The sequence below is a fragment of the Rhea americana genome, unplaced genomic scaffold (assembly GCF_003343005.1).
Source record: "Rhea americana isolate MKP2758 unplaced genomic scaffold, rheAme1 scaffold_74, whole genome shotgun sequence".
NCBI lineage: Eukaryota > Metazoa > Chordata > Aves > Rheiformes > Rheidae > Rhea > Rhea americana.
Window position 1 is genome coordinate 4,001,224 of NW_028186912.1, and position 15,836 is coordinate 4,017,059.

The 15,836-nt window shown below is 36.9% G+C and overlaps 1 protein-coding gene across 1 annotated transcript in view; it reads right to left on the bottom strand.

Moving 5' to 3' along the window:
* The window catches only part of SSBP2 (single stranded DNA binding protein 2), a 176,138-nt gene extending 166,460 nt beyond the window's left edge, over positions 1–9,678 (bottom strand). The window contains exon 1 of the mRNA XM_085322055.1: positions 9,597–9,678. Coding sequence (XP_085178181.1) covers positions 9,597–9,678 — 82 coding nt within the window. The remainder of the gene's footprint in view (positions 1–9,596) is intronic.
* Between the last annotated feature and the right edge of the window lie 6,158 nt (positions 9,679–15,836).

Genomic DNA, 15,836 nt, shown 5'->3' on the forward strand with positions numbered 1-15,836 from the left:
TGATATTTCGATGTTTATAGTTTTCTACCAAGTCTATAAAAATGTATCACTGATGTATTTTAAATTTTTGAGGGTTGGAGGTTTGTTTGTTTGTTTGAACTAAAAGATCTGCTGCTAGTTTACAAGTGCAGGTTCTGTTTCATTCACATGACCCAATTTCTTGCATCCAACACATCAAGCACATCTTTCTCAAAGCAGGAGTTCTGTATCCTTATTTAAAGAAATTCTACCATATACAAAATACTATGCCATACATGCTTTTTACAAAATAGCTATAGTAAAGTTTGCAAACAAGTCAACATATACATATACAATGTTTGTAATCTACCTGCCAACAATTCAGCTAGGAGATGAACAGCAGGTAAGAAAATGAACCAGCACTAAGTAGTCATCTTAATCCTTTACTTAATCTTGCTTTCAGAATTAATCTAAATCAAGGAATTGGATTTTGAAATTCTCTTATGAACAAAACGTGCTGTTCTAGATCACAGCTGCCAGACTGTTTCAGACCTGATGTTTTATGGATACTGTGAGGCCAAATCTGTAAGAAATAGTATCATTCACTAGACCAAATCAATAGAGCTGACGGGGGTGRGGGGGAAAAAAGGATAAACCTTTGGGGCACAAAAGCTTCTTCAGATCAATTGGGCTACCAAAGGGAAAGCACAAACTACACCTTCTTAGGATAGGCTTSTGTCAATTGCCAAGGGCTATCCAGGGAGACACACTGATGGAGGCTTTTTGGAAGAATCAGAAGCTTGTTTTACCAGACAAACATCAGGGGAGCTGTGAATTCCTAGGCAGAAAAATTACATATAAAGACAGCTTTTGTTCTTTTCAGATACTTTCTTTCAAATTGCTTTTGCGCTAAACAAATACTTCGCTTTAAGAAGTTTTTTWGTTGATGTTGGATACTCCTGTCATTGCTCCAAAGAGAAGTAAATCACAGGTGCCGAATATAAAGCCAGCCCTGGTGAGGTAATTGCAGTTATTCCACAAGAGACCAGCTCCAGGCCATAGGTACAAAGCAGTAAATTTCACAGTTCCCTCCCAGGGGACTGACCAGAGAGCAGGGGTGCAACCAAATAAGCTAGAAAGTGAATCAAGAGTTAGTCTATTAACCRTGAAAATGCCTCTTTTAATTTATTTTCTACTTGAGTCAAACAAGCTTTTTAATCAACCTACTTCTGTGATTCAGTATGTGCAGTTAACATCCAGTTGCCTCCTTTGAGGACAAAGAGAATATTAACCCTGCCTTCTCAGTTTAAATAGGTGTAGACATATACCCACGTACGCCCGCACACACTAGAGAATGGAAAAATAGTAAATTCTCTTTCAGACTGAGAGAAAGCAATGGTCATCCTTCTTCAGTAATGTTAATTCTTTAAATATGCTCTTTTATTTGAAAAMCTGAAATTCCAAGGAAGTCATGGCCACCATAAAAAGTGGCTGTCCAGAACTGGTTTTAAGTTTAGCTGAAATCAATAGGGAAATCACAAAGGCAGAATGAATATAAAAATATTCCCATTTTGATGCTATAGAATACATAGGAATTTGTGGAATGATACAATTGGCCTCTCCAATCTGCTTTCTTGGATGCTCCTCTTGGATCCCTCCCTCTTGAATGCTTTAGAATAAGGTATTAGAAAACCCATAGCATATACAGCACTGTTAGAGGTTAAATTTCCCTTCCTTTTCCTTGATTAGTGGTCTATTTGTATCCTGAATTAATGAGAATTTAAACCACTTTCAAAATATTCGTGCTAAACAGAAGAGTGTTTTCATCTGAGTAAGTACACTAGCCATTTTAGAATCAAAGCTTTTCTCCATAACAACATAAGAGCTCCTCTTTAATTTTGTATTGTGTATAAATTGTATATACTATATAAAAGAAAAATTAAAAAGAAACCATACCAAAAATCTTTCCTAAGTGGATCCTCTTAGCTGCGTTTTTCATCATCCTTATTCTTGCATTAACAAAAAGTTCATTTTGCCCTACCTTCTCTTTTGTTTTGTCCACTCTACTTTTTAATCATTACATGAATGTGGCAAGGCCACAATGGCATATCACACAGTGAGGAAAAAATAAAAATAAAACCACTACAGAACTAGCATCAGGAGAGCAGAAAGTAAGTGCAACTTCAGCTTGTGCATGCACAATCCCAATTTGTTTCAAAACTTATGACCATACCAGAATGTTTTTGTATGGATATTCAACTCTAAGTATTATGAGTGTTTTGAGTACTTCAGATATGAAAATGAAGATTCTTACAAGTATAGTTCCTTAAGCATTGGATAACTGTTAACCTACACTATGCATGTAAAGCTGGCAGTCCCAAAAAAAGTATGAAAAATATTTTTGGTGGTGAATGATGTTTCAGAACTTGTCTGTTACACCAGATCARGCTACTGAAGATCAAGATGTGGTATAAAGAGGGAGAAACAAGTCTGTAGCTACTGCATGGATGTGACTCTTACGGCAGTCACTACTGCAGCCTGCAGTTTTCGGCAAATGTTCCTTCTCAAAAGTGTTTGTATGGTAGCACAGAATATGGAATAGGTACATTGAAAATGTATGTCCATATATCTTCAAAAATCATTTGTTTGGCTTGCAGTCTAAATATTAAAACTACAGAGTCCTTTTTCAACTCTTTCAGGTATTTTAAGCATTTTACTGAAGAGTAGTAAGAGAAATGTGCTCAATCCAGATATGTGATTTTATAGGGGAAAAATAATCATGGCTTTATGACAACAAAACTTGTTTGAATCTTTTTTTTTTTTTTTTTTTTTTTTTTTTTTTTTTAATAATTGATTATAGACTTATGAGGCTGTTCAGGGAATATTTGGAACAAAAATAACTTTCTCAATAGCTAGAATTAAAAATGAATATAGATACATCCAATATTCCAGCCTGATGTTTTTAAAACATCTCTTTAAGAATTCCTATGAAATCAAAATCTATTTTCATTCTTTCCTTGTAGGTTTCCCAATTGTACTTAGACAAATTATGTCATGTACCTTCAAAGCATGAGATACAGCTGTCTTCTGTTTTTGTTGCATGAGTCTCCTGTTTCTAAATACAACTTAAAACATGTATAACTATGTTTGCTGTCATACATTTCTACAGATATTAGGCTAAGTGTAAACATCTCTCTTCTGTGAAGAAGAATTAGATGTACAGATAGTAAAATTAAAAGCGACACTGAATTTGAGTAGCTGCAACAGAAGTCAGAGCACCAATGTGTTGCACCTTTCAGATCTGCTTGTCAAGCATATTACCATTACTAGAGGCACATCTTCAAGTTTCTCAGACTGTTCATCTGATCTGAAGAATTCATTTATCCCTCCCAGCTTCGTATTTTCTTATGAACTGTCCTGTGTGCATGCACCTTGTGTTTATTTGTTGATAAAGCACCTTTCCTACTCCAGCCCAGAAAAATCAACTTCTATTTGTATTACTTTACAACATACATATGACACACAGGAAAAAACAAACTTAATTCCTCAGGACAGGAAATATGCCTTTAAGTTTGTAAAACATCCTCTCTGTGTTTAATACTCTATAAATATTTAATTAACACTGGCATCATCACAGAAGTTTTTTTGATTTATAAAACTGAGCAGAGCAGAAGGGAGTGTTTCCCCTGCTACACCACAGTTGCAGGAGGCACCAGCAGTTCTGTTGTCAGTCACTGAAGAACGCCGCTACAACAAGCTACTCAGCAACAATTTGCCACGTTTTAAAAAGTACTTACAGAGGATGCAGTAGAATTAGACAACATTTCACTATATTMCTCAAAGGCCTTGACTTACTATTCACATTTCAAGGCAGATTAAACAATATATACTGTTTCAAGAGGGCTTTAATAATAAACAATTAAAGGAGCTGAACAGTTCAAGAGATTGTCAATGGGAGTCATAACCTTCACTTCTAAGACAGCTTTAGATTCAGCAAAGGAGCCTCATTATTGCTGATACACCTGATGTAATTTCATTAACTCATCCATACTCCCTGCTGTACAAATAGCTTTTATCAGCTTCCCCCCACATACCTCAAATCAAAGGATGACCTAAACTGAAATAATCAGGGCTATCCATGACTAGTCCCTGATTCTTTGACATTTGGGAGAGGAGAACAGCGAACAAAATACTTAGCATTTAGCAAGCACTTGAGGATGGGGGGTTGTTTATCAAATCTTACCATTATAATCACAGATATTTGATAAGGCACCACAACTCTTGTAGCACTAGCATTGGGTGGAATCTTTACTTTCAGCTTCATAAATCACTGAATATTTATGATACAATCAAACCGCCTGTCAGCCACATGATCCATTTTGTCCTGAGACTGTCAAGAACAACATATTTATTAAGGAATTATAGGTCCATTTCTGCACTCAAATATTTTCTTCTGAAAGCACAGGCCTTCCCAAAGAAAGCTTGTGGTGTGCCAATGTGACAACACAGGCAAGCTTAGGTTGCTACTGACTTCACTGTAACTTTTTTTTTTTAAACCAATAAAAACAGGCTCCAAGACTAACACAGTCTGCCACTTTTTATGAGCATTAGGTTGATTATCACAGAAAACAAACAGTATAGATAATACTTATCTTCCCCTAACTAGTAATAAAAATACTTAATTCCAACAATGAAACATTGTTCATTTTCCAAACTCATTAGATGAATTTCAAAATGCATCTGCTAATAAAAAGGCATTTAAAATATCAATATGAAAAAAACAAATTTGATATGCACAACCATGGGATTTTCAGATACCTGATAAAATACTACTTACTATATTTTCAAAACACTGGGCCCTTTCTAGAAAACTAAGAGACTTTTTTTTTTTTTTTTTAAAAAAAAAAAGTAAAACTCACTCCCAAAAGTAAGAGGCATTACAAGTAAAATGAAAGTGAATACAAAATACAGGATACTGTGTAATCAATATTTTCTTCTCATTACATTAATTTCTTCTTCAAGATTGAAATAATCTCTTTCACAGAAATGTTTTTTTCTTCAGAAATGGGAGCTAGGAAAGAAACAAAGTAGCCAACCAGCACTTTCATTGGCAATCTAGGCAGCTGGCACAACTAAGCTGACAAACTAAACCTGGTATCAGAGATTTGATTTCTGACATGTAAATTTTTACAAATTGATATTTTACTAATTGCAGAGGAAATGAGAGAATGGGAAAAAAGCATCCCCTTGACTTTCACAGGCTGGTCCAAAGTAAAGCAAAACAAAACACACACAAACAAAAAACCCCCAATACACCTGTTCTGAGGTAAACTTCTAAGGAAGCCCTTTTAAAGGAGATACAGAAAATAAATGGACAACAGAAGTTATATTCCTTTATATTTTGGCTCTATTATCACAAATCACAGATCTTCCTAAAAATGAGAATTGAAGTGGATGTCAAAGCAGTGTGAAAGTTTGGGTCTAGAGGACTGGAAAACTTGGTACGCTGGAAGGCTCAGGTCATTCTGTGTGTAGGGAATAGTGGCAAACGCTACGGAGAGGAAGAATCTGGAAGGGCCAGTCATAAAGAGGGACTTGAACAGTGCTTTGACAAATTAAGCTATGTATATAACCATGATTAGGCAAGCAATGAGCCTAAAATTTTCCTCCTTTTTGCCCAGCTGGCATGTGTAGTTGTCTGTTTTCTGGAGCCTGGCACCTTTCTCCTGCGTAAGCTATACGGARTACAGAGTTTGAGAAATGCTGCCCCTAACTGCCCTGCCGGGCCTGATCCTGCATACACTCCAAGCTTCGCTGAAACACATCAGGGGAACAAGACTGCAGCTGCTAAAAGAGCAATGAGATTCATTTCACACTGTTATACAACAGCCTAGATGTTAGGCCTCAGGAGAAAAAAAAAAGAAAAAAAGATCTGAATTTACTTCCCACTTCACATCATTAAATTCAAACTCACCTCCCATGTTCCAGGACTACGCTTTAGCTACAATGGTGTAAGGTAAAGCTCTGCCATTGTACAGAGAAAAAAAGTAAGATTTAGATAGAGGAACAGAAATGAGCTGCCCAACTTCTCTGTTCAGTTCTCAGAGCACTCACATAGGAAACGTCACAATTTTGTAGGAAGCATCACAATTTTGAGTCCCTATTCCAGAGGCTTTTTACACATACTATGTTAGTCAGCTATTGGGGAAAACAAAAAGATGAACAAAAATCTTAACATGCCATAGCACATATAAAAATAAAAGTTATTGCAGACATCAATTTTACTTTCAAAAATATATACAGAAAACACTTCCAGAAACAAATTTATGAACAGTTAGAATACAAAGTTAAGAAAGAGCGAACATGTATCTGTCAAGAAAAAAAAAATCTGCCAACTCAGTTTTGTTTCTTTATCTGCAAGAGTAACTGCATAACGGTAAGAAGGAATAAGTGAATAGATATTTAAAAAAACAAGATGTAAGAGTTTTGATTCTTAGCTTACCACCTGACAATTACAGAAGCAAAGGATACAGTCTTCATGACATGAAAAAATGGTGTATAGTAGCTTCACAAAATAATCAAAGAATCTTTATCAGTGTGTTACTACAAGTGAGAGAACATTTCAAGAAGGCTCTTGCTATCCTGAACCAATTCCATTAAAAGACTTTCATTAATGAGTTGGATGTAAAAATATAAAAAACTGTGGATGACAAGTTGGGAAAGATTTTAAGGCCTTTTGGAGACAAGAACAGAGTAGGAAAGTTAATAAGAGAAAATTCAGTACAGATAAATGTAAAGTACTATGCTCAGGAATAAGAAACCAAGTGCACAAATATGAAATGGGGAATAATTGGCTAGGCAGCAGTATTATGAAAAAGAACCTGGAGGGCATGTGGATTGCAAAATGGATAATTTTGTTGGGAGGGGAAAAAAAGGAAAAAAAAAAGGCAAATGTTTTAGGAAGTATTAGCAGTAATGTTTTATATATAAAATCCAAGTATTATATATTATAGTAAAGAAGAGGCAATTAATTCCTTCTGTTCTATGTTTTGATCCGGATATCATAATAATAAGACAGAGAAAAACTGAAGAGTCCAGAGGCAAGCAACGAGAATAATAGAATAATAGAAGTTTTTTTTTTTTTTTTTTTTTKTKTGTGTGTGTGTGTGTGTGTGTGTGTGTGTGTGTGTGTGTGTGTAAGACCCACGACAAAAATTTCCTGAGAAAACAAAGAATTTGAAGGAAGCAGAAATTAAAGAAAAAGAAGGTGTTATGGTCTTGATTACTGCAACCTTTTAATGTGTTAGAAAGGAACATGCACTAAAATTTTGTTTTCCATGTCCAGCAAGGCAAGAAATACTCACTTGGAGAGATCTCATATTCTCACTTGTTATCTTCTTGGGACTAGAGACAGAAATATCCTAAAGCCTAAAGAAGTGTGGAGGTCATCTCCAATTTCTGAATTAATGTGTTTGTTGCCCTGTGAGAAAAATCCTCTCTTAGTAGCTGAAACAACAGCTATTTATTACCTGACAGCTACTGACATTGAAACAACTGGTGCTTGAGAGTCTATGGCTCAGCTGAGCAGACATCAGAAGAGACTGACGAATGGATGAAGTTCAGCTTCAGCTCAGCCTGGACAGCATTCCTTCTGGTCCCTTCATAAGCCAACAGAGCAAGAACAGTAATCAGGTGGCCCAAACCCCGAACAACGTATCTGAGGAGGCTTGAAGCTGTAGCTACAAAATATTCAGAGAGAAAGACTACCATCGAGCTGTATTCCTTCTGATGCCCAAGGACATTTTTGCAGAAGAGTCTAAAGGTAACCATTTTTAGCAGCTTTTAATTGCCTGCACAAAGAGCAGCATGCTGCACCGCACAGGAGCATGCCCTTTCCTGCATCCGACAGGTTCGTCGAATGATCACCATTACATGGCTCTGCCCAATCACAATACTATCCTGAATCATACGATCACACATTTTCAGTCTCATTCCCTAAGGAAAGTAAGCTTACGAGGTCATGCTGTGTGTGAGAGTGTGTGCACGCCTAAACACACCCGTGATAACTTTCTGAGTTCATTAAGTAATTTCAAGAATATCGGACAGAGGGATAGCAGTCTCAGAGCTATGATGTTTCTACCAGTTGCTTCAGCTGTTTGCTTTTACAAAAACACTGCAGCATAAGCTTAAAAAGATAAATGCCTGGGAAAGCAGACTTCATTAGTTCTATAGCTCACYGAACGCTTTGTTTCCATCCTTCTCCGGAATGAATCACAGTTCTGCTGCAGAGGACATGGACTGAGGCAGCAGCCGCCCGCTGCACTAGGTGAATGGCATCACCTGGGCGAGACAGCAGGCTCCAGGAGACAGGGTGCTGCGTCACAGATAGAATCTAATTTTCAGGTTGGTTTTGGAAATACCTCTCTCTGCACAGRCCACAGGATTGCTCTGTACAGCAGGCAAAACAATTAAGACAAACTTTGCACACAGGATGAGTTGTTTTGTGTTCTTATCTTCCGGACACCCAACTTGGTAACATAACTCATTCTAAGAATCAATGGTACAAGAGACCGTGGAAGTTGGACACAAATATTAGTGGTTAATAAAATGCTCAAAACCCCCTAAGACCTATCTATCTGAAACTAAGCACCCAATAATCAGAGAATATTTTTTTCTTTCACCTTTCTGTGTCTTACAGGCATTTACTGGCAGAGAGGAGTGGCTGGACACGTACTTTTAAGTGTTTGTGAAACTCAGGTATCATGGTGATGGGTATCAAAGAAACTATATATTCCTCCTCTAGGAACATTAGTCTTATGAAACAGCAAGTAAGCCATACGGTATATTCCAAAGGACAAGAAAACAGCAAATTATCAAATAGCTACTGATTATGCAAACAATGCTSTATTCTGCGCCATTAAAAAAAAAAAGATTTTTTTCGGAGAAAGAAAATACATCAATGAACACACAAATGAGGACAAAGAAAGAACTACATTTAACATACAACCATATTTTTCAAGTTAAGATGAAGTTCTTGAGAATGTAACTAAAACACTCAAAAATTTCACATACATGTGCACTATTTCAACTAGTTTTGAATGGCAAATCCAATCTTCCTCTCCCAAAGTTCCTTCACATAGCTTGTCATTTGAGCTACATTTAGAACTACCACATATATCTTTGCCATTTCAGCTAAGTCAGTATTTAATAGATGCTTGTAGGTTTTTACTTCGATGTAAAACATTTTACCCTTGGTTTCAAAGGCATTTGTTTGCAGTGAAAGAATGGTCCTCTTCTAGCATCTGAAGAGAGCATATGTTCCTCCTAAACCTGTGTCAGACTTAACAATCTTCCCCTTTCTCCTCTGTATCCTCCAAGAAGGTATTCTGTTTTGTTTTTCTTTTTTTTCCCCTGGTTTTATTTCCTGCTTTGCACTAGGTTCATTTTCCACAACTAGATTCACTCAGCTCCCRCTCAGACCTCTGATCCTAATGCCAGCCTCCTTAGACAGTAATTTATTTCTGTCCCTAGATCTGCCATTTCCATCCTACTCCCTCCAGTCTACTTCATGAGCCAAATCCCAGTTATCTCCTTTATTTCCTGACATCTCTCGGTTTTAGACTCCCATTGCTTCTCACCAATGTCCAGTCCGAATTTTTCCTCCTCAGGCTTCTCTTCTGATCCCAGTATTTCCATATTCTGCAGTTCTTTTTTAGACATTTCGCCTGATCTGCTTCAGTTCTCTCGCTGCACACTCCACAGTCCTGTCAGACCCTTCTTCCTACCTGAGGTSCAATCCCTTTCTCTAACAAACGCCATTCAGCCTGGCTCTTCACACGAATTTCAGTTTTCCATCCTTAAGTGAACTCTATCCCTTTTCTCCTTCTTAGTTCCTAAATCATGTCTCCTATGCAGCCAGGTGCAGTTTATCTCCTCAGAGATAAAGCCTGTTTTCACCCATAAGCCCTCGGCTACTGCATGTTCCACCACTGAATGGGACAGGATGCACGTTGTACTCAGAGACCGGACATCTGGGGCTTGCTCCCTCCAATCCATGGGAATGGCATGTGTGCAGTCTACTCAGAGTGCATCTTTGCTGCCTTCTCAGCAAAGATGAAATATTTAGAGATTACAGTTAGTAACCTCTAAACATATGCAAATTGTTCTTTTTGAAAGGCTTGTATCCTGGCTAAATTCAAACGCTTTGTCATGCAAAAGGCAAAAGCCCTGAAATAAAATCCCTCATGCTTTTTCAACCAAATTTYAAGTGTTCGAAGGGCGAGAGGCACTACAGGTTTCCATAGTAAAAGTTGCCAGAACTTTTAAAACACTGGAAAATATATTTTTCTACTTGTCTAATTTTCAAAATCAGCCAAAACATTGCAGCTGAAATTTTACACTCACAGAAATTAAAACAATCAGCATAATATTTAGTGCATATATATACACAAATATAATAGAGCAGAGTATATATTTATACATACATATTTTCTGCCCTCACATATACACGCCATTATAAATTTCAGTCCAAACAGTTAAAGTTTGGCAAAGTTATAAAAATCTTGTTTGGCTACTTTAATATTTGGTGACATTATCATCTGTCTATAATTTAAGCAAAATGAATTATTAATATATACTGGTTTCTGTTAATTACTGTCTCCTCCAGCAAGATTTAATTATCTCTAAACCAAGCCCAGATCATGCTTGCTATAGTCAACAGTATGTCTGTTGTACAAAATGGGTTTCAATAGGTTCCAGACATACRTCCTCACTCTTCAGTAGCAAAAGTTTGCTTAGCATCACAGAGGCTATTAAAGGTAGAATCAGACATTTCATAACATTCACAATTAAGAATAAACACAGAAAAAAAAACTTTCATGAGAAGATCAATTGCATAAAGGAAGCAACGCAGAAAGATTTTTTTTTCCCCTCAATTCTTGCCTTTCTGGCCTATTAAAGCACATCAGCATGTGCTTAACTATATGCAAACAAATAGCTCTGCTGTAAGGTAGCTTAAAAGTCTCGTATGTATTTCAGCACCCTGCTACGATGAAGTTTGTTTCTACAGTCCAGTGTAGCTATCATTGTGTCCATCAGTGGCCCACTAAATCTACAGTGCAAGAGCAATTTTTCTTCATGGTCTGAATTACAGCATATATATTATTTGAAGTGCCTTGATATGCTGTTGAATATACCTACAAACTACAGAAGGGTGTCTGAAGCATCACGATCAACACTAACTACCGAGAAACATTTACCCTTTCCAGAAACTTCCTTTCTATGCTCCTCCTTATTAAAAACCACATTCTTGTAAAACTGCAAAAATTCTATGTTCACAGACTCCCAAAGCAGTMTTCCGCAACTTCGACATTAACTGTCACATGCAGCAGCGATATATTTTATAAGTTAGACCTGATTGATGAAAAAAGTTTGTAAATGTCAAATCTAAATTTTGTAAAATTGTCCGGATTAAATCATGAGTTCGGGGAGGGGGGGAGATGACAGGGGGACAGGGCAAAGAATCAATATATCACCACCTGAAGTCTGAAAACTTCGTTCACTATTTCCCAGTGATAAGCATAAAATTTATCATTGATGGCAATAAATCTTAGTCTGTCTTATATTTTACATAATTACAAACATTACAGCCAGAAGTAGTAATATAAATTTATGCAATGCTCTCTTTCCAATTCTGAAAACAAAAACAAAAAACAACCTCTAGAAATCCGTAAGTCTTCTAAAACCTTAACAACTCTCTTACGTTTACTACGCAGCAGTAGAATCCAATGAGGAAAGCATTGGCTGGTTTTTCTCTAAGGAGAACTCTATTGGCACCCACAAAAAGAAAAATGACAGAAGTTGTGTAAATCCCTCTGTTTACCTGCTTGGGAAGAGTTACATATCAAGGCAGGCACCCCAACCWTTCATATAAAAGCCCCATACATCCAAACAGGCAGTCAACCTAAAAAGACTGGAGGGAAACAACAAAGGGGACACCTTCTGTTTCTTCCAAGCAGCGGCAAGCTAAGCGGAAAAGAAAAAGAGAAAAATGCCCATCTTCCTTCATGCAGCCAACTGGCAGCGATCACATGTGCAAGACATTACAAGTGGGGTCATGCAAAAAAAGGAGGAAGAATACTATATTAGTAGCCATCAAATATTCTCACTTTCTCTAGGTCCCCAAGCTGCAAAGAAATCGGTAAGCAAGCAGTAAAATCAGTTATTTTGATCGTATAACCTTTTATATTAAACTAAATAGGAGTATCTAGTCACTGGGTAATTTTTAAACAAAATTAGCATGTTTGCTGAGCCCCAAGGAGAGAAGGGCATCTTGGGAGAAACCTARTTTAGAAGACTGCTGAAAGATCCAGTCAACTGACAGCAAAACAGATAATTTTTTCAGAATTTAATTTTGTTTACAACATATGCCTTTTAAACCAGCTCTCTACATGTATTTTCTAACTTAAACACCGTTAGTTTTTATAGATRCTACAATCTCACAATGCCTGTAAAATTGCTGTTTGAAAAAATATATAACTGGTACAAAATTTCTATGGTCTGATCCTTCTTTCTCTGTAATTATCAGTTCAGAATTTTGCCACTCAATGAAATGTTACTAGGTCCAAGCTCCTAATCTGAGTTAACCCAATTTTAAGGAATAAGAGGAAAATSAAAAAGATGCATTTGCTGTGAAGAGATAACAAAAGAAGATGTTACGAAAAATTTTAATATTTTTCCTTTAACAATGTAGATGAGCCTTATTTGGCCCTGACACAGCATGAATAGCAGAAGAGCTATTGTTTAATACAACTTTYCCATCCATTATGCAAGAGGGGTGGCCTGAACCCAGAATTAAGTAACAACTGTTCCAGAAGGGAGGGAAGAAGGGGATGAAAACAATTCTGAATTTTCTCTTTTCATCATCTTTGCACTTCACAGGTACTGTGCCTCCATTTTTAGTGATTTACTTAGCTATGCCAAACCTCTGTGTTATAAAATTTGATATTACTTTTCCTGAGTTCATCTATCCGCATGTTGGATTTGTTGTTAAGCCATGTAAAATACGTAATTCGCCCCCAAGGTCAGATGGGAGGGACACAGAGAAAGAATATAAAATGAACTCCATCTTTGCAACTGAAAACTTGCCAAATGCTACTTTAAGTGATTTGTAAAACTTCATTTAATAGAAATTAAACAACTCCAAAAGATACAAATATTACAGACAGCATAAATATTTGGCCCTCATCAGCCTGTAAAATATTACATCCTTGATTACAAACAAACAAAACCTGAACAACACACACACACCTTTTCCACACTTGGAAAATACTCCTCAATAGACTTTTCATACACTAGTCCTGTCACTAGCACACATTCTCATGGGGAAGAAACATGTTCTATATAATTAGGCCATCCAAACTCAAAGTAGTGTATTTTTTTTTAATTATATTTACTCAATTATTACAAGCGTATTTAAGAGATCTGGTACTCACTACACATTTTAGACACTTAAAACCTGGAGGAGACATGACAGAGTTAAGGTGCATGCTGAGTTCTAAAAACTTTCAAAATTCAAATTAAATATAATTACAATCCTGCTCTTCTTGATTAACTAAATACTTGATATATCAGTCAAACATATATATTTCCTCTATGGTTTTCAAATTAACACAGCTCCATGCAGGAGTCAGAAAGAGGTTTATTTTTGTAGGGATATTTTACTTGATGGCAACTTTTCAGAGCAGAAACAAGAACTCACGCATCACCATGGGAGAAGCATTGCATGACTGTAGAAAAATATTATATGAAAGAAAAAAAAKGTAATCACAGCTTTTTGGATGTCAGAAAGGAAGTGTGTGAAAATGGCAATGATGTGATCTGATCTACTAAGAAGAAACTTGAAAAGACGTAATACAAAAAAATCTGGAATGTAGACTATATAATGGCATTCCACAACCATAAGCCAAGTCTTTGGGCTTTTTTTTCTTTTCTCTCTTTCTCTCTCCTTTTTTTTTTTTTTTTTTTTTTTTTTTAAGTCTTTCCAGCACATTGTTTTTCTAATTTCATGTTTTCATTGAGCAGTTATTGCAGAAATTGTGAGAATTTAAAAATTCTTTTTGGAAAAGAAGGTTATGGGTAGGAAAATGATAGAGGAAAACGGTGTTTCTAAATTCTCAGTTGTGTTTATGTGTAAGTAGATGCTACCCAAGAAGTCAGCGATCTGTCAAACCTATGATGTAAAAAACAATCCACTTAAGTGTTTTATGTAAGATAACCTATACACGAGCAATTCACATTTCCAGCTGTTAGTTACATGAGTGGGAGACAAAGTGTTTTAAATCAAACAGCACCATCTAGCAGGCCCCCCATAACTTTACTTCTGAGGGTAGTTACTACTCAGCAATAGACCAGTTTGGCAGGCCAGCCATGAAAGTTATTAAGTATTTTTACACTGCATAAAATATTATTATGAGCTTTTTAACAGCAAGAGTCAGGAAGAGAAAATAGATTTTTCAAAAAAACAAAAGATATGAAAATATTTTAAAGTTCAGTAAGTAAAATTCAGTGGAACTGAAAAAGTTCAGTGTATCCTTGTATGGTGTGTATGTGCAATACAGAATTAAAAGAAATCTATGGGGCTACTGTTTGTAGGATCAGATGAATCTCACGTTCCCTTATCCAGCCCTGCAGTGCAATTCCATTGCTTACTTCAGGAACTTACCAATTTTTAGACAAACAACAAGAACTACATAGCACAGAAAAAAAAGTGGTTTAGTGCTGTAACTTCACCCAGTAACAAAGTTTCACTTGGTAACCGAGGCAATTATTTTAWAACTATTCATACAGTGGGACTAAGATGTGCCACCAGTTGATAAGATTTTAGTGCCCAAGTTCTGTCTCCCACTCCATCTTTGCAATTAACATTTCATGTCAATCCTGCCTTCCTATACCTTCCTATTACAAAATTATATATAATATTTCCAAACATGAAACAGAAACAACATTTTAAGTTTCTCCTAGCATCTCCCTCTCCTCTAGTAACAGAGATGTCTGGCCTGTTACTGTTCCAGGAAACATGCCTGCCAGCCTCTGGAATTAGGAAGTCTCTAAAATACTGTAGCAAAGAAAACTTTTAGGTGAAGGTTCAAGACAAACTGCCTGAAGGAAAACTCATCAGTCATGCCCGGACTATTCATTCTCATGTTAAATGCAATTCTGAAGCAAGGCGATTTCTGCAGCAGACACAAGCGAACATGTTTTGTGGTCGGTGGTCCCCTGACCGTCTCAACAGCTCTACCTTCCACAGGCTGCAGCAGACTCCGCAGCCCTGACCAGGCTAAAGCCACCTATTATACACTTCCTCCTCCCCCTCCGCTGGCTGTGTTCAGCTCATCACACATGGGCTTTTCCTCCTCCTTCACAACCACCACCTCCTGTCTGTGCTAAACCAATCTCAATAATGCAAAGCAAAGCTGCAACTACAGTGAACTTAAAGAGACACCATCTATTCAAAAGTCGTTTTTCTTGCAAGATATTCTGCACCTACTGCAGCTGCAAGGAGCGTATAAGGTTATAACACCTGAAGGAACTAATCCTCGGACCCGACAACACTGTTTATTGCCCCATCACGGCCGCTGTATTTACTTTGGGCAACGGGCTGCATGTGCTACATTGTCAGTTTTCACTGCTTCTCGAACGCACTGCCAGTTTCCCCCAGTCTGAAGAGTCCTTCATTTCCTTCTCTCCTGCGTGTGTTTAAATAAATAAATTCTTAGACAGTTTTAGAAGATTTTATTCGTATTTTCAAAATCGCCGTGCCAGCGCCTGCAGAGTAGTTCTCGCGGACTACCTCAGCCTCGGCCGGTTTTGACAACCCC